Source organism: Silurus meridionalis, chromosome 20 (genome assembly GCF_014805685.1).
Source record: "Silurus meridionalis isolate SWU-2019-XX chromosome 20, ASM1480568v1, whole genome shotgun sequence".
Classification (NCBI taxonomy): domain Eukaryota; kingdom Metazoa; phylum Chordata; class Actinopteri; order Siluriformes; family Siluridae; genus Silurus; species Silurus meridionalis.
Genome location: NC_060903.1, coordinates 17,340,243 through 17,366,925, shown reverse-complemented (window position 1 = coordinate 17,366,925; position 26,683 = coordinate 17,340,243). Strand labels below are relative to the sequence as shown.

The window sequence follows — 26,683 nt, the reverse complement described above, 5'->3', positions numbered from 1 at the left end:
AGCTAATATTTGGATCTGGTAGTATTTGAGTCAGCTAATATTTGGATCTGGTAGTATTTGAGTCAGCTAATATTTGGATCTGGTAGTATTTGAGTCAGGTGATATTTGGATCTGGTAGTATTTGAGTCAGCTGATAAGTGGATCTGGTGGTTTTTGAGTCAGGCAATATTTGACTCACGCCATATTTAGGTTAAGTAGTGTTCAGGAAATGCTGTATTTGATTACATTTAAAATATATATATATATATATATATATATATATATATATATATATATATATATATATATAAGACAAACTCAAGTGAAGTTTCTTGTCGTAAATCTGCATTCGAGTAAAGATGTGTTGTTCCATTTTTAGTCAGTGTTTATGACTGGCTGTGTTTGGGCCTTGGTATTTGGGTTGAGTTATGTTTTTTGTTGAAGTTGTACATGCCTCTGACCCACACAGACAGTGAGGTAAGTATATCCACAGGGTGGATGGAGTTTAATGAGTTTGTGAAATATTACTGGTTTTACATGGTTACATTCCTTATCAGCTTCAAGGAATTTTAAATTCATTCAAGAGAAGGCATAAGGAACCTGAAAGCAAGCTGGTTAATAAATGTAATTCTCTTAAATTAAAAGAATTATGTGAGGATTTAACTTCTAAACACAGCCTTTTATCATTTCAGAGAGTTACAGCATACATTTTTCGGTTGTTTTGTTCTCTCTGTGGGAAGCTGATTACCCACATACCCTGCTTTTTACTTGCGTAAGTAACTTTCCTCTAGGAAGACATCTGTAAATCCCCAAACTCTTAGAACATGTAATTTCTGGCCACAGAAAAACATCAAGGACTACAGACACATCAAACGAGTCCCATGGGCATGTGTGATGTGTTTGATGGATACATTCACTCCTACAAGTGCAGACACAGTGGCTAAGCAGTTTATTTTAATTTCAAAGACCAAGGAAGCTTATCCTCAAAGTAATACAAGGACAATGAAATAATTATATGACACAAAAAGCAATGCAATAATTATTTTTTTTTTTTTTTACCTGAGACATCAAGGTGCTCCAGGTTAGGACATCGTGAGACCACCTCAAACACAGCTTCATTGGACACGTTGTAGCAGCCGGCCAGATCGAGGCGTCGTAGCTCGGGGCAGCACTGTGCTACCGTGTAAAGGCCACGATCAGTAAGTCTGCGGCAGCCATTCAACACCACCATCTCCACGGATAAACATACATTGGGGGTATCCTGACATAGACGACGCGTAAGCACCCGCAAAGCCCGGTCCACGTGTGCCACATCACCCGTCAGACGCACTGTCCTCCAGAGCCGTGGGTCCCATGCCAGGTTGTACCATCGGCGGCATACTCTGGCACATCGACACAGCTGGTTGGTGGGCAGATGTGCGAAGATCTGCAGAAAGGCATGGTCAGGCAGCATGTCAATGGGCGCCCCCTGATGGTGGTCTTTGGATTGGCACATTCCACGCTGAGGGTAAGTGAGACCAACCGTCTCTGGAGCAAAGGACAATGAGGAGCCATTGAAGAAAGCAGGTGAAGAACGAGGGAGGATGAGAGCAGGACTGGGCGTACTCAAAGTGCGCATGCTCACATCCGAGTCTGAGGAGAAAAGAAGAAGAAGAGATTAAGATGCAGAGATGTATTATGATCACAGAGAACTGTACATGCTTGACAAACTATATCTATAACACACTATATTAGTAACTGCATGGGTTACAAACACAGGTTCTCACAAAAAAACCAATGAACCTCAAGCACTCAGAAAAAAATGCAAAGCAACTTGATAGCTTTCTAGATGCCAAAGATAAATACCATATGTAGCAGGTTATTAGGCCATCACAAACTACAATATAACACCATGGGACTGTAACTGTCAAGTTTTCCTCTTTGATGAATGACTTCTACATTGGCGTTGAAAAAGAAGCCTGAATGGATCCACCGCCCTTTCCAATGACCAAGTACTTTGCTTTTTCATTGCAGCCGTTCAAATAACTTGAAATCCACTAGACAGCTGTTCTCAACCTACTGAAGTAAAAGAGAGTACGAAAAAATGCCACCTGACCAAATTCTAATATAATTTGACATCAAAACTCAGAGACTGAGTGCTTCAAGCTTCCACAAAGCTTGAAGCACACAATTGTACAGGACGCCTTTGGATGAGATATAATCACTTAAACTTGGAAACCCAAACCTGTTTCAGCATGGCAATGCCCGTGTGCACAAAGCAAACTCTATGAAGATATGGTTTACATGGTTTAGAGAGAAAGATCTTGGGTTACCTGCTATAGAGCTCTGATCCAAACCCTACTGAACACCTTTGGGATGAATGTGAACAATGACTGCACCCCATCCCTCCTCACCTTCTCACCTACATCAGTCCCTGACTTTACTAACACACAAATGTCCACAAGCACAATCCAAAATTTAGTGGAACATCTTCCCAGAAGAGTAAAGGGAATTATAAGAGAAAATTGGGACGAAATGTGATGCTCAAAACGCACATACCGTACTTATGACCAGGTGCCTGAAAACTTTTGGCAATATAGTGTGTCGTTTCTGAGCTGACACATTCGCAGAGTTCATCTTTGTTTAGTCACTCGACAACTTTGAATAACAAATTAATAAGCAGATAAAAAATATCCTCCAGCCATGGATGAGAAGGACCAAAAAGCTTTATTGCAGTCACTCAGCACGTCTCAAAAGAGCTCTTCATAGAGGCACTTCTCAAACCACAATGGCACCATGTCAGCAGTCGCATGTGAGAAGCCAAAAATTCCTAAAGTTTAGATATTTCCCAGAGATTCCTCCTTTGCATTTAAGGTCTCGTTTACCTCCTTCACCTACTCCTTCGATTTCTCCATCTTTATCAGAAGTCTTGCTTACCTCCTCTTTTTCCTAATTTACACGATTCTCAGAATTTCTTTGTTTATTTTAGAAACTCTTCTTTAAAACCAAAAAGTGTATGTTTATGTTTATAGATCAAATTAAAAACTGAAATCATGGGCTAGTGATGCAGCAAAATGGTGTTTGGTCTATCGTCCGAAGATAACAATTTAAAATTCCAATGATGCCACAAAAAGAGCCTGTGTGCAATGCCGACATACTCGACAAGGGTTTTTTTTAACTTTTGTTATGGGTTTCTACATTTACTTTACTTAAAACTGGCTGAAAGCATCATCCTGGCCTCTGTCCACTTTATCAATGACCACAGACTCTTCAGCCTTGAGTAAAAGTACCAAAGTATTTGCCTCCAAATGCACTTAAGTAGCTCTAATTTATTATGGCTTTAATGTTATTGTTATTTGTTAATGTTATTATGGCCGATTGTGGACACCCTTTTTTACAACTAGGACAGAAATTTTACTCCTTTGCCATCTGGCCGACGGTACAAGAGCATCTGGTGCCTCTTCTTTCAGGCTGTCAGGCTGCTCGGGACCCAGTTACGCCCCAAAAACTCAAGGCTTAAGTCCCAGAGTAAAAGAGTAGGATCATAAGTTTCAACCCTCTGAAATTCATTATGTACAAGAGACAAGTTGTTGAAATTATTCAAGCCAATGTTGGCTTTTGTCTTCTCAAGTCATTTCCTCAGTAAATCTATTAGCTGTCTTCGCCACCTACTTGCTGGGCTTCATCGTGTACTAATGGCTTAGATTTCAGGAAATGCCACCGGTTCATTGTGGGCTGTACGGAAGCCATACACACCAACATTAATCTCCACAGACAGGCATTACGTTTCCTGAGCCTGCCTGGCCTGTCCACTCTGTTCACGTCTCCACAGCTGGACACAATGACCCAGGCTTTACCTGCATTTTTTAAACCCTTATAATATACACGGCATTCCAGTGTAATGGTGGGAACTTAATACTTAATCTCTGCATGCCATTTATTATAAGTCAGTTGGTCTAATGACTAATAAATGACTAATGAATAATGTAATAAATATAATTCCCGGTAGCGATCGTAGAACCTAGCATTTACTTGTAGCTGCATCTAAAGCGCTATATAAACTGCTATTTCCATGCATGTAGCCACAATATTGTTCTCTGCAGCAGATGTGTTTTGTCCCCGAGTTATAATAATAAAGCTGGAAAGCGTTCGGATTTAGAGAGGACGCTTGTTTTGTCTCAATGAGTAGTGTTTCCCATCGTGTGGCATGTCGGGATGTTGGCAGCTGGGTTTCCAGTTCAGTGCCACCGAGCATCCCCATATGGAAACCACATCGCTATAAAAACAGCAGATCTTGCTAGGCTGTTTTAACAGGACTAGAGATAAGAAACAAGACCATCACGTCAAAATTTAAAAACCAGAACATGACCAGAAATGTTAAATACATTATGATATAACACGTTGCTTTAGTGGCTGACATACAAAACTACACAACTTTAAAAATTTACTTGAATGAACTTAAGGTATAGTTTGGAGTATAAGTCAGGATGCAATTCTACAAGGTGTGTATTGTAGCCAGTGTGTGGGACGACATGCTGTGAATACATCCTGCAGCTGGCAGACGAATCCTCAGTGCCACCACTGCCGGTGCTGGAGGAGAGTGGATGTGGTGGCTGTAGCTTCACCCTCACATGCTATACAACACCACTCTTTCTGAAAAGCACCACCAGGCCACAGCTTTTGAAGGAACCACTGAAATGCAATTACACCATGGTTGATTTTTTTTACCCTAAAAGAGGATTCAGTTGCCTTTATTTTCAGCACGCTAGTCCGTTCTGTCATTAAAAACAAAGCAAAGTTGAAGAACCAAAGCATAAACATTGTAGGGAATATAGTGTTTGGAACAAGTTGTAGCCTAGAGCCCCTTAGGATTGACCCTAATTCACCTTACTGAATAAATGCTGACAAGAGCTTGTCATTAGGAATCTACTAATCGGCTTTCAGTGGCCCAAACAACCTCAGTGCTACCGTTGGGCCCCTAATGACCTTAAACACATGTAGAGTTCCGACTTGTTCAACAAGCAGCCTGCATCACACAAGAGCCTGTTCTAAAGCTGTATGAGCATCTGGATAGTGCTTGGAATCATTTTAATGTGGAATGGCTTAGTGGAAAATCTGAGTTTGCGTTCAATATGAAACAGGCAGGTGTTATTGCGTCATAAAATATAACAGCCTATCGTGTTTAATTGTGTAGCAAAAGCATCAAAACCGCATTAAGGTCAGAATTCTGATAATAAAAGTACGAAAAATGTAAAAAAAAGAAAAAGTTGTCGTTCAATGCAAACCGTTTCACTGCATGTTAGTCCACATGAAGTTTCAAGGGCTAGTAAAGGAAATTATTTTATTAATTTTTTTTATACAATTTTCCCTTTTTGTTTACAAAATTTGTCAAGTGATTGTTGGCATGAAAACATTTATTATACAATGAAAAAATTTTGAAGAATGAAAACATCATTAATTAATACATAATTTATATAAATAGCTAGTTTACAATTTTAAATTGCTTATTTTTACAATTGTTTGGTTATCAATCTACATTAGATCATACAGTAAGTGCAGTACTAAAGCCCGGTCCTATGGTTTGAAAACAAACCAAAATACAGAAATTGATTCACTTCTTGTAGTCGATTAAGAACCAATCACTTGCTCACTGAGTCTGACTCAAAGGACTCTTAAAAACCTTAAACGGTAAAAAAAAAAAATTCTTATTAGGCGTCTGGTTTTATCGTGCTCCCCGAAGCCTGTCTGCAATGCATTATAGGCTGTAAATTAGTATTCCAGACAGGTATGATGAAGAATTCAGACATGCCACCCGTATTTGGATCCCGTTCCCCTAAATGTTAACCCTTCCATGTAATCTACATCCGACTGCAGGGTGGAGAAAAGGAAACATTTTCCTTAAAACCTTCTCATCGCTCGACCCATTTCAGAGGCGTAAACCAGCACTAAGTTGCCTTTTTGTAGCAGCACACTTAATCTGTCATGCACAAATGAAGTTTCACATTCCCAGCTCTACATAGCTCATGCAAAAGCCAGTGTGATGTCATTTTGGCTCGGCTCATTGCATCAACCTCTTTGCTCTCTGGCTCTCTGGCTCTTTTTTTCCCCCAGCACAGCAGGGGGAAAAAAAACGTAGCCATCCCTACTGTCCTGGTGTTGTTTAAACATTTCACACTTCATTTCTTAATACGGTCTCCTAAAACTATAATTACAAGACGCTAAACATGACTAGCTTTTTTCCTTTTATGTTAGCGTCCCGTAATGAATCAAAAATGCTTCATGTAGCTTGCGATTTTAAATATTTTGCTCTGAACTCGACTTGTTTTGCCATGTGTTTGTACAATATATAATGAAATCCAATGATCATGGAATGTGTATGATTTTGGTAACTGACGATGTTACTTGGTAGTTATTGTATATAACGATCGTGAATTCTGTCTGCTTTAATGGAAGGTTCACACGTACTCAGGCTACGTCTACACTAATACAGATAAATGTGAAAACGGCGGGGGGGTTTTTGTCTAAAAACGCTCAGCATTCACACTTTCATTTTTCCAAAAGTTGCGCATCTGCACTAAAACATCTGAAAACGTTACTTTGGTGGAGTAAAAAGTACAGATATTAAATCCTAAATGTAGTCGAGTAGAGCGTAAAACTAAAACCAAAAAGTAGCCAAAGAATTACTTACCGGCAAGTATAGTAATAAAAAAAATTATTTAGAATGCTGATTATTTAGGTGACTGAAAACTACGTGTGATCGACAGTCTGAACTCACAACTGAACTTCCAGCCAATCACAATCCAGTATTTAAACCCAGTAAAGTCAGTACCCAGATTAGACTGATGTATGATTTATCAGTACCATCAAAAGACACAATTCAGTAGTCTTTCATTGGAAGTATTCTTCTAATCAATGTAGTTAACATCTCCAATGTTTTTAAAAAGTCATATTTGATAAAAGTTGTCTTTCAAATATAGTTAAACATAGCTACCAATCATTACTAATTGTACCATATAGACATCCTCTCTATCATGATATATGTTCAAGCTGATAATCCCTACAGGCCTAGCATAGATCGATGGATATTAGAATGATCTATTTCAACTCCTTTCTCTTCAAGATAAGCGATGAGTTCGTACTGACGACTGCTTCGCTTTTCAGGACGGAATGTATGGAATGCCATTTAGTCAATTTAGCCTGTTTCGTATTAACGTTCTTCGGCAGCTACGCCAAGAAAACGTCCAGTCACTGAGCCATCTCTTTTACAGATGACATTGATGTAACGCAGATTCAGCATTTTTACCTCAGAAATATAGGAAAAATACAAGAAAATACACAGAACACTTAAAGTCGTTTCATCTCAGGAGAGTTTCTGGGATAATTGCTCCAAAATACGCATGTTTATCTTAAACTCGGACTCTTTAACACAATCTGAGCAGAAAATCTCTGAAGAACAAGTAAGTCGACTGGAGCCCAGAGTAAGTCTACCACTGAACGTTTGGACTGTAGGTGAAATAAAGGTCACAATCACACACGCATACACACAGAGGTTCCCACATTTGTGATTGTTTTTGTATTTAGTAGAAAATGTGTGCTAATTTGGTCATGTGACCTTAACTCACAGCTAAGCTAGCAACCTAGCAAGCACTTTTGTTAAATGCAAACTTGATGATGTACACATGTTCTTTATCTCTGCTTTATATACCACCTGTGCAACATAACAGTTTAGCAACATTAGCAAAGCATTTTAGCAGTTCCCAAGATAGCTAAGCATTTGCAGGCGAACTTGTAGAGAAGGTTGTTAGCAAGCTGGTTCATGTTAACTAATGTGATTCACACCAGTACCTTCTGAGCAAGCTAACAATAGCTGTCATTATCTCTTAACTTAATAGGACCAGGTTTGCTAGAAAGATGGCTTTCTACATTATTTTATTGTTATTGTGTTTAATACCAGTTTGTTAGCAAGCTAATGCTAAATGTACATTATATTATGTAATCCAAAAAAGGCCACTGCAAGCAATATAGTGAACATGTGTTGTAAATCAGTAGGCAAGTTGCTAGCATTCATATAATTGTGTTTCACCAATTAGTAGCTAAAAGCAAGTTGGACATCAACCTAAAAGTGAGAAGAAAGACTAATGATGTCACATGGCCAGTGCTGCCATGATCAGGCAACCAGAATTCATTTAATTTTAATTCAATTCAGTTCATTTTTATTTGCTGAGCGATTTTAACAATGGACAGATAAAGCGGTTATAAACTTGTATAAAAGAATGTAGAAGTTAGTTAGAGAAAACAGGGTGGAACTGAATGTCCATTCATTACAGTTCCATCATCGTTGAGTTGAACTGTTCAGCAATGGACGCTTAAATACAGAAATGTTCATGCAAACTGTGGTCCTGAGCACATTGAAGCAGACTGTTGATATTAATTACAGTCCAAATCCATCATCAAAATTCTTAAATTGCTCAGTAACATGAATCCTTGGGCTGTTTAGGTGAAACCATCCATCCAGGTCTCCAATTGAATTTATGGCCTGTTTTGGTTTTAAAGAGGTCAGAAAACAAAACACAATGGCCGTCTGTACGTGTTGATAATCTCTTGTGAAAGTGCTCTGGTATTTATCATCCTTTTTTTTTCAACTAAAACAAGCAGGATACAAGATACATGAAGACACACTGTCTCAGTCTGACCCCGGTTCTGACCTTGGGGCGGCAGACAGTAACCCGATCTCCCTCCAAGACCTGGAGAACTTGTCACATTTCAGTGCCAGGGGCCAAAACACGACATCCATGCATTCTGATGAACACAAATGTTGCAGAGCATTTGAGTTTAACAGAACCCAAACCAGCACTACTGTGTGTGGGAAGTAAAACTAAACACCAAACGATGGACTCCAAGGTGAAAGGTTTGCATTCACAGCATATGGAGCTGTTGACAGACCTGCTCTAGTCTGACAAACACACTAGTCCTGCATTGTTTTCCCCTGCACAGCTTCCAGAAAGGCATCTTGCTTTGATTAAAATACCTTTAGAGCTTCTCATGCAAAAGTCTTTCTCCTCGTGCAGGGCGGCAGCTTGTGCTAATGCGCCTGGGAGCAGCTGCGCTCGAGTGGCCGTTAGCAGACCCACATGGACAAATCGCTCACAGACATCTCCGCTCTGACAACGCCAGCCATGCAAACGCTCGCTACGGCAGATGTGTTTACGACAAGCCTGTGTTAAATACTTGAAAATGTAAAAGTCAATCATCACGCAGGGGAACGCATCAAAACAAATTAAGAACTCTTTATATTCTCTGGCAACGCTGCAGTAAATCTTCAGAGCTACAGTAGCTAGATTGTTGCTCTCCAAGTGAAAGAAGAAAAAAAAAAAAACCCTGAACGGAATAGTTTGTAGGAACTTACCGCTGCTGCTAACAGTAAATTAAACCTAGTGTGACTAGTTCATACTGTGGAAAAGTCACGCTAACCGATAGCACATGATTGTCATTAGCTACAGTGTGGTTTCTGGTTAAAAGTAAACCTAATAAGTAAAAACAAAGTCGGTTTGAGTTAAAAGGATCTCTGAATGTTTTAATTAGCTAAGATTAGAATTGTAATTATTGCTACCTAGCAAGTCAAAGTAACTATTTTGACTGTATTTCCTAGACTACGAACATGATTAAAAGCATATTTCTCTGTTTGTATAATTAGTTGTAATAGAACTAATAACGTGATATAAAAGTTATGCTAGCTTAGAGCTTGCGATTACCATTAGATACAAGGTGGTTTCTGGTCAAACAGGATGAAGCTAATCTTAGAAAAGTGCTAAAAAGTTTGCTTTAAGGTTGTTGGTTGTTCTAACAAGCTAGGATTGTCACTTTTTAGCAAGAGTTTTTGACTAGCACCAAGGACCAAGATTTGACTAACCACATACTTGTCTGTCCAAGTGTCTTCAAACATTACCTCATAAAAAAACCCCCATCAAATTCCTTCTTTGATTAACAGTAATCTGATTGGTGTTTTGAAAATGTCACGCTCATAGTGTTTTTGACTACCATTAGCTTCAGAAATGATTCTAGTTAAATGATCTTGGTAAACGAGATCAATCTTATCATTAGCATAAGCTAAAAAGGAAAATTCTGATTCAAGGTTCTCTTCAAATAGTGTTAGGTCTCCTAACAAGCTAGGCTAGCAAGCTAATTATCACAAGTTAGCATGTCACAAACACCACTATATATTTCCTTAAAGCAGTCTGTTTTATATATTAATTGAAAGTATTTCAGCTAGTTCATGTTCTGGAAAAAACCCTGCTAATGTAAAGCTTGCGAATATTATGAACTAGAGTGTAATTTCTGGTCAGGCTTAAAAACATTGCAGGTATCAGGTGTCGAAGTGATCAAGTCTACAAAGCAGAGTTTAATAGTATAGGGAGTAGAAAAGTATTAGTTTTCTTTTCTATCTGTATTTGTTCATTATAGCATATTGAAAGATCAGAATTCCCTTTCCTGCCTAATCCTTAAAGTTTCCGTGTTCTAGCTAATTATGACAGGAAAAAAAATGTTTAACAGTGGTGTCACTATAAATGTCAGAGATCCCCTGACTATTCAATGACTCATTCCTTCGAGACCAGGATTCCTTTTATTAAATCAAGAACATCATAAAGGAAATATTCAAACATCTGGTCCATAAACTTGGGCTTTGCCACAGTAAAGGAGGCAAAAGAAAGGGGTTTCCATGTCCCTACCCGCCCTGCTTTACCCCTCCTTTTCCCTTCTCCTTGGGTTCAGGAGAGTCTCGCTCGTGATGTATAAAGCAGAAAGGATCTGGAGAAACGGTCTGAAGCCCGAGTGTCCCGATTTGTGCCTCAAATTAAACACATATTTAAGAAAATGAAGAAAATCCCCCTACAAAAAAAATTGGAAAGAAGAAGAAACATTGAATTAATGTGGTTTAAATGGTGATTTCACTACTGAAGGATGCAAGAAGTATAATGTCAAGTTTTTCGACATGCATGTGACCATTATTTTTAACTGATCATCAATTCATATAATATATTTATATTTAGTTCCATTCCTTTTTTTTTTTTTTTTTTTTTTACATCTGCATTCTAATCTAAAAACATCAGGCACAACAATGAATCTCTTCATTCAAAGCCCTGCAACGACACAAACATGAGAGCTCACTGAGGTTCCTGCGATCTTGAATTCACCACCGTTAAAATCTATAACCCTGTGAACTTAAATAGTCCTTCTCTAGTTTTATTAAATTCCATGTGAAGCTCATCATCTAGCCATCCCTTAGTGGCAACGCATCTGCTGTCATTTCAGTCATCGCTTGCCTTTGTATGGAGTGATTGTTGGCTGCGATTGATTTGACGGCAATCTGACATCAAAGATAATGAGCAGCTTGTGACGCAGCGCAGGGTAGCGGTGGCCTCCTCGAGGAAAACGATTACGTCGCAGGATCCGGCCAGGCACAATGGAACAAGCTGCCCACTTACTTCCTGTTCAGCTCCTCTCTGTTATAACGTAGCAGGAAACCACAACACAGACAAAAGCCCTCATGTTGTAACCAAGTGTTCTGGAATTTCTGCACTACATAGACTTTCAGAACATTATTCTGCTTTCAACTTTGCACAAATCGATTCAGTCAAAAAGTTAGAAAGCATCCAAAGAATTTTAGCATCTCTGCCATAATCAAGCATTTTGAGTAGCTCTGAATTGTTGCACAGGATTATGCTGGTATGCTTCAGCACTCAAAAAATACATCAAAAGAGCTTTATTTTCTCACCAATTTCCCAGTTGAGTTAGTAGATATAGAAAACATGGAATGGCCTGAAATAGCAAGAGTATTTAAAAATTACTACAGAGTAAAATTTAACAGAGTTAAATTATTTCTAGTGTAGTTTAAAAAGGATAAAAATCTCTGTTTTTAATTGAAGGAACACCTTCACATATTATTAAATTAAATAATAATAATAAAAAAAACTCTACAATCCTTTACTTTAAACTAATGAAAGTTATGCAGGTTGGCAGCAAAAAAAAATCTCCTGTTATAATTTTATGATAAAGAGAGAAATCGCTAAAGCAGATTCAGAATTCAGACATTGAGCGCACAGATTGAACAACTTTAGATTTGCCTTCAGCTGGGTCAGCATCACTGGCGTCTGTCTTATCAGTCTCCATCTTTCTTTCTTGTGAGTTTAGCGCGTTTGTGCTCCGCCAATCAGTCAATGAGTGCAGTCATATCCCTGGTGCGATTTTTTCCCCTTTGCACTTTTTTTATTAATTTTTTTATTTTACTTAGTAACTGATATGATTTAAAATGTGGGTAAGTACAATACTTCGAACAAAACATACTTAAGTAAAAGTACAATTACAGATTTTAAAAACTACTTTAAAAACTAGAAGTACACAAGAAACTACTCAATTACAGTAACATGTAATGTAAGTAATGTATTTTATTAATTTTCACCTCTGGTAATAACCTTCAACTGTGTTTTCTTCTTTCTGAGATTACACAACACCTAGTAGAAACCCTGCCCACTTTTCCCTGCTTCCCCATATTCTCATATAAGTCATTGTTCGGAAATTGCTGTCATCTTTATTCGATCTTCCAGCTGGAAATTTTCCCACACAATGTCATGATCCAATGCCAGGTAAAAAAAAAAAAAAATAATAAAAAAGGAATCAACATTCCAGAGCTGTATTATTAGCATCAATTATATTTATTAGCGATGCATTTTAAACATTCCAGAATGATCAGCGTTTTGTTTTTTTCCGCACCAAACATTAACCAAGTAGGAAAACATTTGTCATGTGGAAGTATTTTCTACCAATGACATTAGACTGTTTGTACTCCCTACTGTTCCCATGACTACGCATAATTCCTCAGGTCTGGGATTGGATTCGATGTGAGGAATCGTTTCATCCTAACGTCCTGTGACATTCGTACGAACTGGAACAAAATCCAGCCTGCTTCAACCTTGCCCGTTCGAATTCGTCTGAATATTCTCGTGCTCAGGTTGATGTAAGTGGACACTTGTGCGGTCAGTCGCTTCGTTCGACAGCTGCGTGTTCCTGCATCGTTACTTCATGCGTCCGCGAGAAATCTCCAGAGTCGATTCCAGATGTGCCGTTTGCTTTCGCTCGCTGCTGAAGTCTGCTGCTGTCATCTGTCAACATCAGAACCTAAAAAGTGTAAATGGCAGGAAAATGGTGCATTCTAAAGAAGTAGGAACGCGATGCTGAGATCATCCGTTGCAAAAAAGACCGCAGCAGCACAGAGAAGACCACAGTAGTTGGATGACGGAAGAATAATTCCAATCAAGAACAAAAGAAAAAATGAACGAACAAATCCGAAACACTCCCTAGGATGTGGCGTAGATGTACCAAAGAGAAAATACACCGACATAACCTCAAAAGGGTTTACCACAAGCTAATACGTTCAAGGCCAGTGAGTTTTATATTTGGGTGTAGTATATGGAAACTAATCACATCATTGGGAGGTCATTTAAACATTTCCATTCCTTATATTAAAACTTGTCCAGGCTCTAACAGCGGTGTTCTGATGGTACTGGTTGCTCACAATTTCACTCAATTTTAATCATTGTGTCTACTTGAATAACAAAAATGTGAAATAAAATAAATAAATTGCCTCACCACCTCAAGGCTGGTGACATGCTTGGCAATGAAATGCAGGGTTATTTTCGGAGTTATCCAAGGACATGGACAAGGTCCAAAGGAAGTCCTTACAATGTGAGGCATTGAATCAGGGAAATGACTGGTACATCATCTGTATAGCAGACTTGCAGCTACAATGCTAGGGTTATTTACAAATACACTGCAACTTCATAATAGGTATTAATGATTGACAGTCCTAAAAGTGTAAAGAAAAAATGATCAACTCAATTGGTATATGGCTAATCTGAAATGTCACATAATTTCATAAACTCCACCCTCTTTCAAGATTAAATAAAGAAAATCCATCCATTTATTCACCAAAAAAGTGTGCTGGATGACACACAGATGAAAACACATTAATAAACAATGTTTGAAGCTAACAAACTGCTACTGTAGAGCAAGATACAGACATATCCATTCTAGACTACAGTCATTAAACAAACCTGAGACCCAAAACTAGAACAATTTGAACTATTATAAAAATCTAAACATGAATTCTAACATTTAAAATATCTACAAAACTATTTGTTTGACTTTTTCTAGATACACAAATGTAATCAGTGTGTATACAGCGTCTACAGAGACAGGTACACACATTATAACTCATATCTCAAACACTTATTTTGATTTGAGGTGCATATTAAAACGTGTGGACGTAAGAGACCCACACACGAGTTGGAATTATGAAATAACCTTCTCAACGTTATGCTTTGGATAATAGTCCTCATTTTTTGGAAAACTTTACACAAGATACAGTAAACTGCTCAACCTTAGAACTCATGCAGTGCATCGTATCTAAAATCTGGCCGAGTTCTTGGACACCGTCTTACAGACAGCTGAGATGAAGATTAACTACTACCAGAGTGATGGATCGAGGAAAGTATGGACGGAAAAGAAGGGGCTGTTCACAATCCAAAGAAAACCACCTCATCTGCTGAACATGAACGTGTAGCGCTGCCAGTGAAACCCGATCATTCGTCTTTATTGATGAGGTGACTAGAGATGACAGCAGCTGGATGCATTCTGAACAGAAACAGAAGCACGTGAAAGACTGTGGAAATTCTTCAAAACTAGACCGCACATCATTGTGGAACAGGGGAACGACATTGACATAAAAGCAAATATGGATTTTCAGAGCCATAACATAACAGGTTGAATTCAAGAGTTGGAAGGAGATTCGATTATTTTTTTGTTGTTGCTATTTCAAAGCTAGCAAAGACAGCATTTTTATCTGGCTAATAAACTGATTGTTTCACAATAGCTATTATATAGCTTTAAGAAGAGGTTAGCTTTAAAGAAGACCTAATCCTGAAAGAACTTTTACTTGTGTGTAAGAAAATATCGATAAATGTGAGTATCGTATTTTTTTTTTTTTTTAAGACGATACTGTATCAATTTTTAAAAAATCGCAAAATCATTATAAAAAAAAAACAAAAATCATACAAGATTCATTCTAGTTGTTTCATTTTGAGTTTAAATCCCAACCACTAGATAGATAGCAGTCTTTTATCTCTGAACTTAAACAGTGACAGGAAGTACTAGCATAAGGGCGCACCACTAGCGTTAGCCGTAATATCCACCTGTTTACAACCCCTCTATCATGATACGCATCGCAATCTTATCGCTAGATTCTTGCCAATATACGGCCCTATTGGTATCTTTTTAGCCAAACATGGTTGACTAACCAATCTGGAAAAGAAATGGATTAAAACCTTGGAATGCAAATGCTGCTATAACAAGTATCTAAAATGGCCAAAAAGTATTTATCCTACAAATATCATAAGAAAATCTGTCGTAAAGTATCACAAACTCAACCCTAATAGAACTGAAATCCAATGATTATTTCCCATTTACATATTTATTGTAGTATCCACTTCAGAAATGAGCCAATCATTGTGTCCACTTGAATAACACAAATGCGAAACAAAATAAACAATTAAGGGGAAAATTCAAGCCACAACCACACCAAGGGCTGAATCCTGACCACTACTAGACTTTCCAAACCCAAAAGCTCCTGAGCCTTAGGGTCTAATAAAATCCTGAATAGACGGAGGGATGAATGGATGGATGTATGGATGGATGGATGGATGGAGCATGTCAATATCATTTCAAAAAAGTGCACACTTTCTTGCTTCCAGTTGGGTTTGACCTAACTAAGCCTCTTTTTCCCTAAGCAGTTATAATACGGATTCAACATTTCTTTACAAGGCGTCACATCGTATTAGGTTTGTCTACATTTAAATGATATAGTATTCGTCCAATAAATTTTTTGAGTGACTGAATCTTTGCATGCCAGTATTTTTAGGATCGAGATTCTCACACACAAACTCACTTTACCGTATGTAAAAGTGCAAGAGAATGTTATGAATGGTACGTTTCCATCGCTTATTTAACAATGACAGACTTCGGCTCTCGTTCCCAGCGGGAAAATCTTTTACTGATTCTGAATAGAACACAAACGGCTGCACAGACGGCTAAAGTGCCAGAGAAACCACAAAAAAAAACAGCTCAATAAAAATGACAAAAGTATAAACTATAACAAAAAAAATAAAAATCTATAAATTGCTGTGTTCCAAGATTCCAATGAGACTCGTTCCTAAATGTTCCAGGAACAATATGTACTTTACGACTTACGCATTGTAGCATGCATACCGAGTTTCTCATGGAAATGTTGCATCCTGACTAAATCCCTGGCTTTGAGATACATGCAATATTAATTAATGCATCTTCACTATAGACTTTCTAATGTAAAGGATTTGCTAAGGCTTTAATAAAAAGAAAGAAAGAAAGAAAGAAAGAAAGAAAGAAAGAAAGAAAGAAAGAAAGAAAGAAAGAAAGAATCTGTGATCCTTCATCAAGGCATTAAAAAAACCTTTCCTTTTTTTTTTTTACTTTAATACAGACACACATTTCAACAAAGTTGACTAATATGACAACATTTAAAGGTTCATCCTATCAAACACTCCTCACTCTATAATGACACTAACAAGAACAAGGTAACAAGAAGCATTTTTATTGAGACGTCCTGAATCACAATCAAGCAACAATTCCACACGACTGCCTCCAACAATTCTTTGGCTCATCTTAGTTCCCCGTTGGTTCTCTTTTCAGGAAACGTATGTCATTGTATCATTTTCTGTCCTAAACAACTTTTAATAAAATGTCTATTGAAACATCTCTTTCTCGTTTCTCTCTCTCTCTCTCTCTCTCTCTCTCTCTCTCTCTCTCTCTCTCTCTTTGTCAAGCTACACATGTTCTTGATGTACCAATGATTGTGTTTCCTTCTGCTCTCTAGATTCATCCTCATGTCCTACTTTTTGAATGAAGTTCTATTCAATTTGAAATCATTTGTTGCTGCAATTGCTATGAACAGTTTTGAATTCAAGACATGAAAACCTCAGCAATGACTGAATGGAACTGTAATAAATGAATATTCAGATTCACCCAAATGAGGATGGGTTCTCCTTGGAGGCTGGTTCCTCTTAAGGTTTGTTCCTTATATCTTCCATCATCAGTTTTTCCTTCAACACTGTCACCTCTGGCTCGAAGATTAGTGGTAAATATATAGTTATATGGACTAACGTATGAATTTTGTCCCACAATATGTTCAACGTTACTTAATGCAATACAAAAAAATTTATTAGGAGGTCTAAATGCTAAATCCAAAGCCTTGAGAATCTCAAATTGGAGAAATCCAAATCCAAAGCCCTGAGAAATCCATATTCCAGTCCAGATATTATCACTCACTCGCCTGCTTATAAAACTCACCTGTTTCCTGTTAAACCTCATTTACTTGTGTTTTTATTGCACTTCACTCACTGTTGATGTTGCTGCATTTTTTAGTTGCTGCAAGTTCTTGTTTATGATTTTGATTTGACCTGTGTTTACCTATTAGCCAGACCTTTTTCAGTGCCAGGATTTATATTATATGATCACACTTGTATTTATGTCCTTTCACCTCATTTCACTAATATCACTTCTACCATCCAGGTGCATTTTGTTTGGGGGGGGCTATAGTAAAGTTTGTCATGCCTTTAAATGAAGAAGTTGCTCTAAAATAAAATGTAGATTCCTTTTCAAACATGCAAAAAAATAAAAAAATTTTGTACCCAAATGCATCGTATTTATTTATCAAAGCTGGAATAAATCACAAGCTAGTTATTAGACGTTATTCTACTAGCTAGAAAACCGCCTTCATGGTATTCTATCTAGTGAAACAAACAAAAATCGGTATATTGGAAAATATTTAAACAATATTATAGTTGTAGCATCTGCCGTCTCTACTCATTGTGCTGCAAATGGCCACTACAATGTTGCGTTTTACTCGTTATTCAGCCAACATTGTACAGAACGTTAAAGTTGTTGAGAGCGTTAATGTTCACAGGTGATGTGCTCTGCTGGTGTTCGGGACCTTCTCACCCCTGCTGTAGTCATTTATTGGTCTCTTCCTTCCACCTGTTTCCTCAAGGAAGCATCAACAATTTGTTGTATTAGGACAGAAGTGGTTTTACCTGAATCTGCACCACTGGAGAGTGTCCAAAGTGTTTGGCTAAACAAGCCAATAGAGTTTGAAGTCATTGAAATGCCAGCACTTAAACATTTTAACTGTTTCCCTTTGAAAATAACACGGTTTCCTTCTTCAGCTGGATGGCTTTCAACACCCGTGGAATACGGACTGGACAGCGGCGGCAAAAAGAAATCTGCTCGCATGAGGAATAACCGTCATACTTCCATCATGAAACCGTACAGCTCAGCTGTAATTGATAAAACACTGTACCTCTTGGAAAACAAGGCCCAGGAGACAGAAAACTCTAAAAAGAAAACATTAGGAGGAATTCAGATACAGCCAGGTTTCATTCTGGGGGATCATTTCAGGGGTTTCAAAATCCCACACAGGTCAGTACAGTGCAGCTCACATGGACTTGTGTCTTGAATCATACAAGCATGAATCTTCCTGGGGTTTGGTTAAGATTTGACCACCGTACCTCCAATTTGCAACCTCTCTACACTCGCACAACACAATTTTTATTCAAAGCACAGTGTTGAACCAGTGTTCTGGGTGGAACCTCACAGAGCCTATCGAATTGCACTGCATACCTCTTTACCCATGATTCTTTTCCAAAACAAATGGCACGTGGAGCCAAAGAAAATTCGTCCAGACCTAGCTTGCCAGAAACCCTGATAATATAAAAGCGATCGGGGTCTTATCCGAAACCCGCAGAATACTAAAGTAGAGCCGGCATTCCCAAAGTCTGCCCGATATTAGGCCACGTTTTCCATATGCATGTGAAAATGAAGCTTAATTGTGTTATGCAGAAAGAGGACAGAGGAAAGGGGTGCACTCAGGAGTTTAATCGGTTATGCCGATCGTCTCGAGCAAAAGGCAGGGAATCTATTTCAGAACCATGACCACCATGGTAACATTCCCTCAGCTGTGGTTTTCAGGCAATAAATCACTAATTAGGACCGCTTAAAGGGGGAAATCGGCATACCGTGGATTGACTCTAGAGTTTGTCTTTTTCCAGAACAATCCCTAGACCAAGTGCTCTCTAGCTTTTATTTTTTTTTAAAAGAACAGAAAATTGGTGCAGCTTGATGAGATGATGAGGTTGTTTGCCTTCACTGTCATTATGCAATCAAGAGAATTTGAGACGCTTATACAGCTTGATCATATGTAGCTGCGGTTTAAATCCCATCACGTCCAAGTGAGCACCTCAAGAATGGCATATTAAGAGATTATTCAAATAGTTTAAATTCAAGACATTTGCTCAGTACTACTTCTGCTTGACCTACAACCTACAAACTGATTGGTTAAAAAAAAAAGAAAAAAAGCTCCTCTCCTCGTGCCAGCCCTGAAAATGATGTCAATCTCATATTTAATGAGAAATCCTGGCTATGATGAAGCTCATTTCCATTAGCATGCCTGAAGGATTTTCATTGCTGTGTTGTTGTAATTCAATTAAAGCCTGTTTTTGCTGCACAAGTTGCATCATCTTCTACAGCGCACTTCATAAGGTCAAGTTGGAGACATGATATGATTACTAGGGATTTCTTTCGATAAGAAGAAAAATCTTCAAAAGGATAGCAAACCTCTTTGGAGGTGCCCTAATTTTCTCAATTTCTTGATTCTCAGGTTAAGATTTCCCCATACTGGTTTATCACCTATACTCATTTGTAACTACATCCATGTTCATGTACAGTACAGTACAGAACACGTCTGGTCATGAAAGCTAAAAAAAAGCGCCAAAGTGTCCTTTTTATAGCACAAATCCACTCTTCGTCATACGGTCACACAAGCTTTGACATCATAAATCTAGCAAAGCAATAAAACATGAAGGAATGCATAAAGGAAACACGTTGCTTTATACGTGTTCTGTGCCCTCTCAAGAGAAAGTTCATGCCTTGTTCCAGGAGCATTACGGCATTGTGGAGTTGTGTAACCTCCAAAGCTCACAAAAACAGGATTATACTCAGTGGAGGAGCTTGGCTAGTTCTTCAAATAAACAAAATTATCTTTGCCAGGCGACAAATAATACATTTTGCTCCTTAAATGGAACAAGGGTTTTTTTTTTTTTTTGGGGACCTTTAATATCCTCAACTAACTTCCAATAACACTATAGGATGTTTGGGTAAAGCGAACTCTGAAAAGTCAAATGAAAGGCTTTGTCTAATAAATCTGCAGTGTAAAACTTGACAGGAGGAAGAAAACTGAGACCTCTAACAAGAAATCATGCTAAAAATGTATTTTATTTCCTGATCATTTTCAGAAATTCTCTCAGTGAATACGTTAATAAAAACAATGGAACCATATGTGCAGATAGTTGAAATGTCCGATAAGTTTGTGTGTGCATGTTAAACCCCTTGCTGCCTCTTGCAGCATCCAAGTGTGTGTGTGTGTGTGTGTGTGTGTGTTTTGAGTGAACTACAGTTCAACCCTGACTCCCCCTCTCTAGCAAGCTCCAGACGTAGAGCTCAGATTACATTAAGAAGCTCAGAGTGAAGCAACGTTCAGTCATCCACATTTTGGAGAAACACACAAACTTAAACATTTTGTGCTTGTGCTACACTGAGAGTTGAGCTCTTCTCAAATCTAATAAAGGCCCATTATGAGCGCTTCTCCTATGTGGAGGCAGCTTGTGCTCCCTTTAAATCTGCTCGGCGAGGGAGAGTGAATTCCACTCGTCTGACGCACACACACACGAGCTCAATCACCGAGAGCTGACTGAGAGGCCCAGAAGCTTTGTACAGAGCCTTAAATACTGCTCTCAGTCCGGTTATATCATGTATATGCATCGACACTATGATACACGTTTTGCTTCCAAACAACAAGCGGTCACCCGGATGACCAACCACAACTGCCGACTAATAAAACTGTCATTACCGTGAGCGACGTTTTTTTTTTTATTATTATTATAGCTTTTCATGTTATAAAAACATGTCCACTGCACATTGAAACAGACATAATGAACGGAAAGCGTGTTAAACTGGGGTAGCAAAAATAGCTATTTGTCTGATCTCAAGTGTACACTGTAATATAATGTATTAAGTTTCTTCTGTAATGCACAATTCTCAATGGTTTTGTAGTAAAGTGTGTTTTAAAATGTGTGTATTATCAGTGTATATAACTGTGGCTAGGATTTCAAAACAGCATCATGCTCTCCTGGTGGCGTGGCACACTCTTATTGTGCCCTGTCAATCAAAGCAGAACTAGAGAATTGTGGGCGACTGCATGCAGAAGGGGGAGGATTCACTTCCACCTTCGGTAGCTTTTAAAACCTGAAATTTTTTACACTTTACAATAGAAAATGCTGCAAAGCATCCACAAAAGGCATGCAGCAGCCACAAATCTATTGTACAAAATGTATTCTAAACTAAGAATTAGCTGAACTTCAGCTTCTCTACTGATTTAGTAACTGGAATGATGTAGCTGAGGTTGAGGAACTGTCAGTCAGAATTCACAAGCCAACTACAACCAATGGTTTTCCAATGGCTTTGGGTGATGTTCATATTTAAAATAAATCTGTTTAGGCCATGCCTGAATCACCTGGTTTTATTTCAAATACAAATATTCAGATACAGATGTGTATGTGTAGTAATAAATATATATATATCTCACTTTCATTCTGTCCTCCAAGCCAATCAGCTTGCTAGCTCACACCAAAATATTATCTGCTAACACCGACAGAGACGGTCCCGTCTATATTCTTTATCAATAATCAGAATCTGATTCTGAATATTCAGAAATGTTTGTAAGGATTTAGATGCATTGTTTGAGTCTTGTTTTACAGTTACATATTGCTTAAAGATGTTACTAGTATGGAGCTAATGATCGCTTCCAGCATCGAGCTAACTGCATCTGATAAAATCACCCAGATTGAGTATGGAGTTTTGAAGGCAGCCTGGCAGAGAACATAAAAATGTGTGTGAGCAAAAATACCTGCTGCTTCTCTAAACACGTGCAATAATATTTTGTATGGTTTAATTATTTAGGTCTTATGTGGATAGCAAGTTCTACCATGCAGCTATTAAGATACTCAGGCTCAATAATGAACTAGTAGTGTTGTACTTAAAAATGCACAAAAAACCCAATAGAATGTAAAAGGTTAATAAATGTGCACAAAAAATCAATACAAATCTATTTAAATAAAAAAGAAGTAAATATTGAATTTTTTTATCACCCCCTTTTTTAATATGAATTATTAGAAATGAGATATTAGATATGTATGTATGTAAATAATAAATGTATTTATTTATTCTTCCATCATACCATCCGATCCGAAACTGGACTTGGTTTTTACCCTCAGTGCTAATATTAAAGGACTTTCTAATCATTTTCATTTACTTGGACGACGTTTAGAAAGTCTCAAAGCTTTTCACAGCAGCTCAGGGTATAAACTTGTCCCCCTCCTCCGAATCACTTTCACAACATCCTTGAGAGGTTATCGCTAAGGAAATGGTGGGAAAGGCCTCAATCTTGGAACAATGCTATCTTCAAAAGCTAAAAAGCCAAACTGTCCCACGCTCTCAAGCAGGCTATCAGATGGCACAACTGCCTGCTGGGCATGACCCTGCCTTTTACAATCATTGCTTAAGCTGCCTAAAACATACTGTGGGACAATTGTCACATATACGTAGTGTAAGTAAAACAAATGCCTGTTTGCAATTAATTTTCTTCTTAAACATTATACCAAAGCATTGCTGACATCTCAAATCTGATCAGAAGGTGTTGAATTTTCTGCAGCTGCCAATCAAAGTAGAAATGAATACACTGGATTGTAATATGTATTTGTTTCTATAGTAACAACATGCCCAGAAAGTTAGTGCTACTCGGTCCGTACCGGAAATAAGATTTGTTTTGCGCACGCATGAAAATATTACAGAATGCATATCGCTAACGTTAGCAGCTAACCAAGAAGTGGCTAGCGGCTAACACTAGCGCTATGGATTCTTTAGCGTTTTATACCCAGCTTCAAGAATTTCACTTGAAAGGTGAAATTCCAGACAATTCCGAGTCTCCAGTGTCAGAGTTTGGAACAGGTTAGAGATTTTTTATGCATTTTTACTTTTTGTGAAAATCTACTTTTACACACTGTCACCTTCAAAATAGTCCCCTTCCACAGCAAAACAACGCTGCCCTCGTTCCTGCCGCTTTTGGAATGTGTCACGGGAGTCTTCTTTCCACTTGTCCACGAACGTCTCATCGCAGCATCGTCATACGTCACGCGTTTCACGCAGAATTTCATGTTCGCTTTTTGCTCTAACTTGCTGTCCATGATGAAATCGCAGACGTGATTACGTGGTCAGAATCAGCAGCGTTTAGCACCATTAGTCTCGATACTTTTTGATAACCACCTCGTACATTTATAAGGTGTTTTTTTTTCCCCATCTGATCTCCAGGATAAAGAGAAATAGGCTGTTTATAGCTGCTATAACGTAAGTGAGAACAGGAACATGTTGAACATTCCTCAACATTTATGCAGGACTACAAACTGTGATTTTTTCTTTCTGGTATAAAAATGATGAAAAATTAGTTGCTGTGGTTTAAAAAAGGCGTGATCATTCTCCTATAAGGGAAAATTATTTCCTTACGCATTGTATAAGCAAATATCATCCCACAGTAGCGAGTTTTGCTCAGCGTGTTGCTTAGGATCAATGAGTCACCTCAAAAGCATACAAGCTCTCGGATTTTTCCAGCAGAAGCAGCAGACACACTTAAAAAAAAGGTCTGTCTGTCTCTCTCTCGTATTAATAAACAGAAGGTTTCTTGAGTTGCACACACAAGAGCAACAACACAAGAGCAACAAACTCTACATTTTCCACATGGGTTGTTTATCCTTATTGCACTAAGCCTCGTCCTTTTATTTACAACTCGTCAAGATATCTGTTTTCGTCTGTCCGATACGGACGGAGTGGCTTTCAGGCGAGCGAGTACACCAACAAGTGTTTCTCATTTTACACTCATTGGCACCAGAGCTGTTTGGGTAGCAGTGTTGGTGCTTATAAAGCAATATTTCGCTCTGCAGACACAGAGGGGTTGGATGGGAGTTTTAACGTGATTGAAGTCAGGAGTGAAGTGGAGCAGAAACAGATTGGTACTGACCAGCACGACCATGCAGCAGTAGCCAAACACGACTGGCTGGCGGGTGTGAAATTCACATCTACTGCACAAAGTTCTGTTAACAAGGGTTGCCAGATTTTAGAAAAACTTCCTGATAAATAATAAAAAAATGCACGAAAACTTCAGACACAATTTTCTTTTCTTTTTTTCCTTCAGCTTTTTTCATGATAGATAGATAGATAGATAGATAGATAGATAGATAGATAGATAGATAGATAGATAGTTTAGCATCCACAAGAGGTGCAAATTGACAAGTGCAAATAAATTTGTACAGCAAGTAATATAAACATATATATAATTATATTTTAGAGATCACGCATGTTTAATTGTATATCACCCATTCAAACTCCCAGAAATATGTCCTACAACAGTCTTCAACATCAATCTTTTTTTTTTTTTTTTTTTTTCCTTTTTACTTGAAAACCAGATCTTCACCACAGAGATTTAGATTTACAGCATTTGGCAGATGCTCACATCCAGAGAGACTTACAACTGAGCAGGTGAGGGATAAGCGCATTGCTTGAGGGACGTTCAATGTCCAAGTCCATCGCCTTAAGCACTGAACTACCACTTTGGAAGAGATGCCACAGGGACTCCTTACCCAGACCTGCTTTTTCTATGATTTATCGGTATAAACACATCACTCTCTCAGCACTGGCTATGATGGACGGTTTGTTTGTCTGCCAAATAAACACACCTTGTCTTTATTTCAGTAAGAGCAATAGGTTGATGGACAGTAAGCATGATAATGCATCAACATTCTGTCATCCATTTGAAACATTCACCAGAGTCTGATTTAACCATGTGTCGGCCAATCAGAGACAGCGTGTAACGATGTTGTCCAATCTGAAGGAACTTGCTCAGAACGTAGATTCTAAATCAACTGTTTATACATATCCTAAATGTCTAATATCACTTGCATATTATTATTATTTGCAATATGACCCAATGTTCCATTAAAGATAAATACCGCACGACTCCGATCAGCTTTTGAGACAGTGTTTTAATCTCATTGCTGGAGTTTTTAACAATTGTACACCACAATGCTGCTGAAATCTAATTGGCCAGAAGGTATTCGTTTGATGCTGAAGGTGGTGAGTTTTAGCTATTTGTAACAGTCTGAGGTACAGCTTTATAATTTATCGTCTTATTAACTTTCAAAGAATCAAATCAGACATTGTGAAACAAAATAAAATGCATATCAAGCTGAATTTCCCCGAACTTTTTCTGCACAAATGTACGAGCTGCAAAGTTGTTAAACTGCACAGCTTAAAGTCGCATGAAAAGAAACAGACTCTTATTTTCTTTACTTTTTTTTATGCATGTGTTTCATGAGACATCAGAGTCCAAGTATTTGTCCCTCTAGACGTTTGCGAATCCCACCAGGACCAGAAACTTGCCGTATGAAACCCTGTGTGTTTAACTGATGTGGTGAAAGTTACAAATGCAAAAATATAAAAACAGAGGTCATGTGATCAAAAATGTACAGGAAGTGCTTACAAAAGAGAGCTATAAGGTCTGTAAATCAAGAAACATCACAGACCTCTGGCCATATTATACCTTTTTTCCTCGTTTTTCTTTTACTTACAGACCGAAGGATGTGCAGAGATACATTGAAAACATGCATTTTACAATTATAATTATTCGCTTTACACAAGCGGCTACCTTTCTATCATTTTATCCTGCTTTCTACCACTCACTGCCACTAGCATGTGCGTCTTTGTTGGAAGATATCCTTGATAATTGTAGCTGAATCACTTGTATGTTAATTCTTGAACCCTGATGACTGACACATGGTGCATGTGTACACACCCCAGCGTATCCGGATCGCACAATACCACAGGACGCAAGATAAAGTGTTTTCTCTTCCTTCTCTGATGCAAGAATGTGCAGGGACGGGTCAGCGTCTCCAAGGCCATAGCGCTACTCTGCCATTACTGCGGGGAGACTAGGACGGGCTCTGCAACCACACACACATAAACACACCACAGCCTGGCTCCGAACTGGGCCTCCCTGGAGAACAATCCTTCCACAGTCTATACACACACACACACACACACACACACACACACACACTTTACCCCCTGCAGCTCCTCTCCAGCCTCCCAGTGTCCCGTCCACATGCACCAGCATGTTATTGTTTCGGAGCGGACAAAATAAAAGCCATTAATGCCAACAGCTTTCTTACCAGTCACACTCGTGTTCAAAATACTGATCCATCACAGCTGGATTTCAACCTAGAATTTAAACCAGATCTAATAAAGCCGAGCAGTTGCGTTTTTATTTTTTTCTAACTGAGACATTTCCAGAATCGTTAAAGCAAACAAAGTCCTTAAAAACAACTCTTTGTCCATCATTCACTTTGTTTGCATCACAAAGCAGCAAAAAAAAAGGCCTTTCTTCCAAAAATAGTCAATAAATTGAAAAAAGAAGAAATGGGGG

At 38.3% G+C, this 26,683-nt stretch overlaps 1 protein-coding gene across 2 annotated transcripts in view; it reads right to left on the bottom strand.

Annotated features, from left to right (window-relative positions):
* Positions 1-26,683, bottom strand: part of fbxl7 (F-box and leucine-rich repeat protein 7) — a 40,545-nt gene that overhangs the window by 6,296 nt on the left and 7,566 nt on the right. Inside the window, exons 1-2 of one of the 2 annotated variants that reach the window (XM_046876201.1) lie at positions 26,430-26,555; positions 1,039-1,611 (exon numbers count right to left, since the gene is read on the bottom strand). In XM_046876201.1, the coding sequence (XP_046732157.1) occupies positions 1,039-1,597 (559 nt within the window). In that variant the 5' untranslated portion in view covers positions 1,598-1,611; positions 26,430-26,555. Of the gene's footprint in view, positions 1-1,038; positions 1,612-26,429; positions 26,556-26,683 lie in introns of those variants that run through there. The other variant, XM_046876200.1, reaches the window with a different exon arrangement.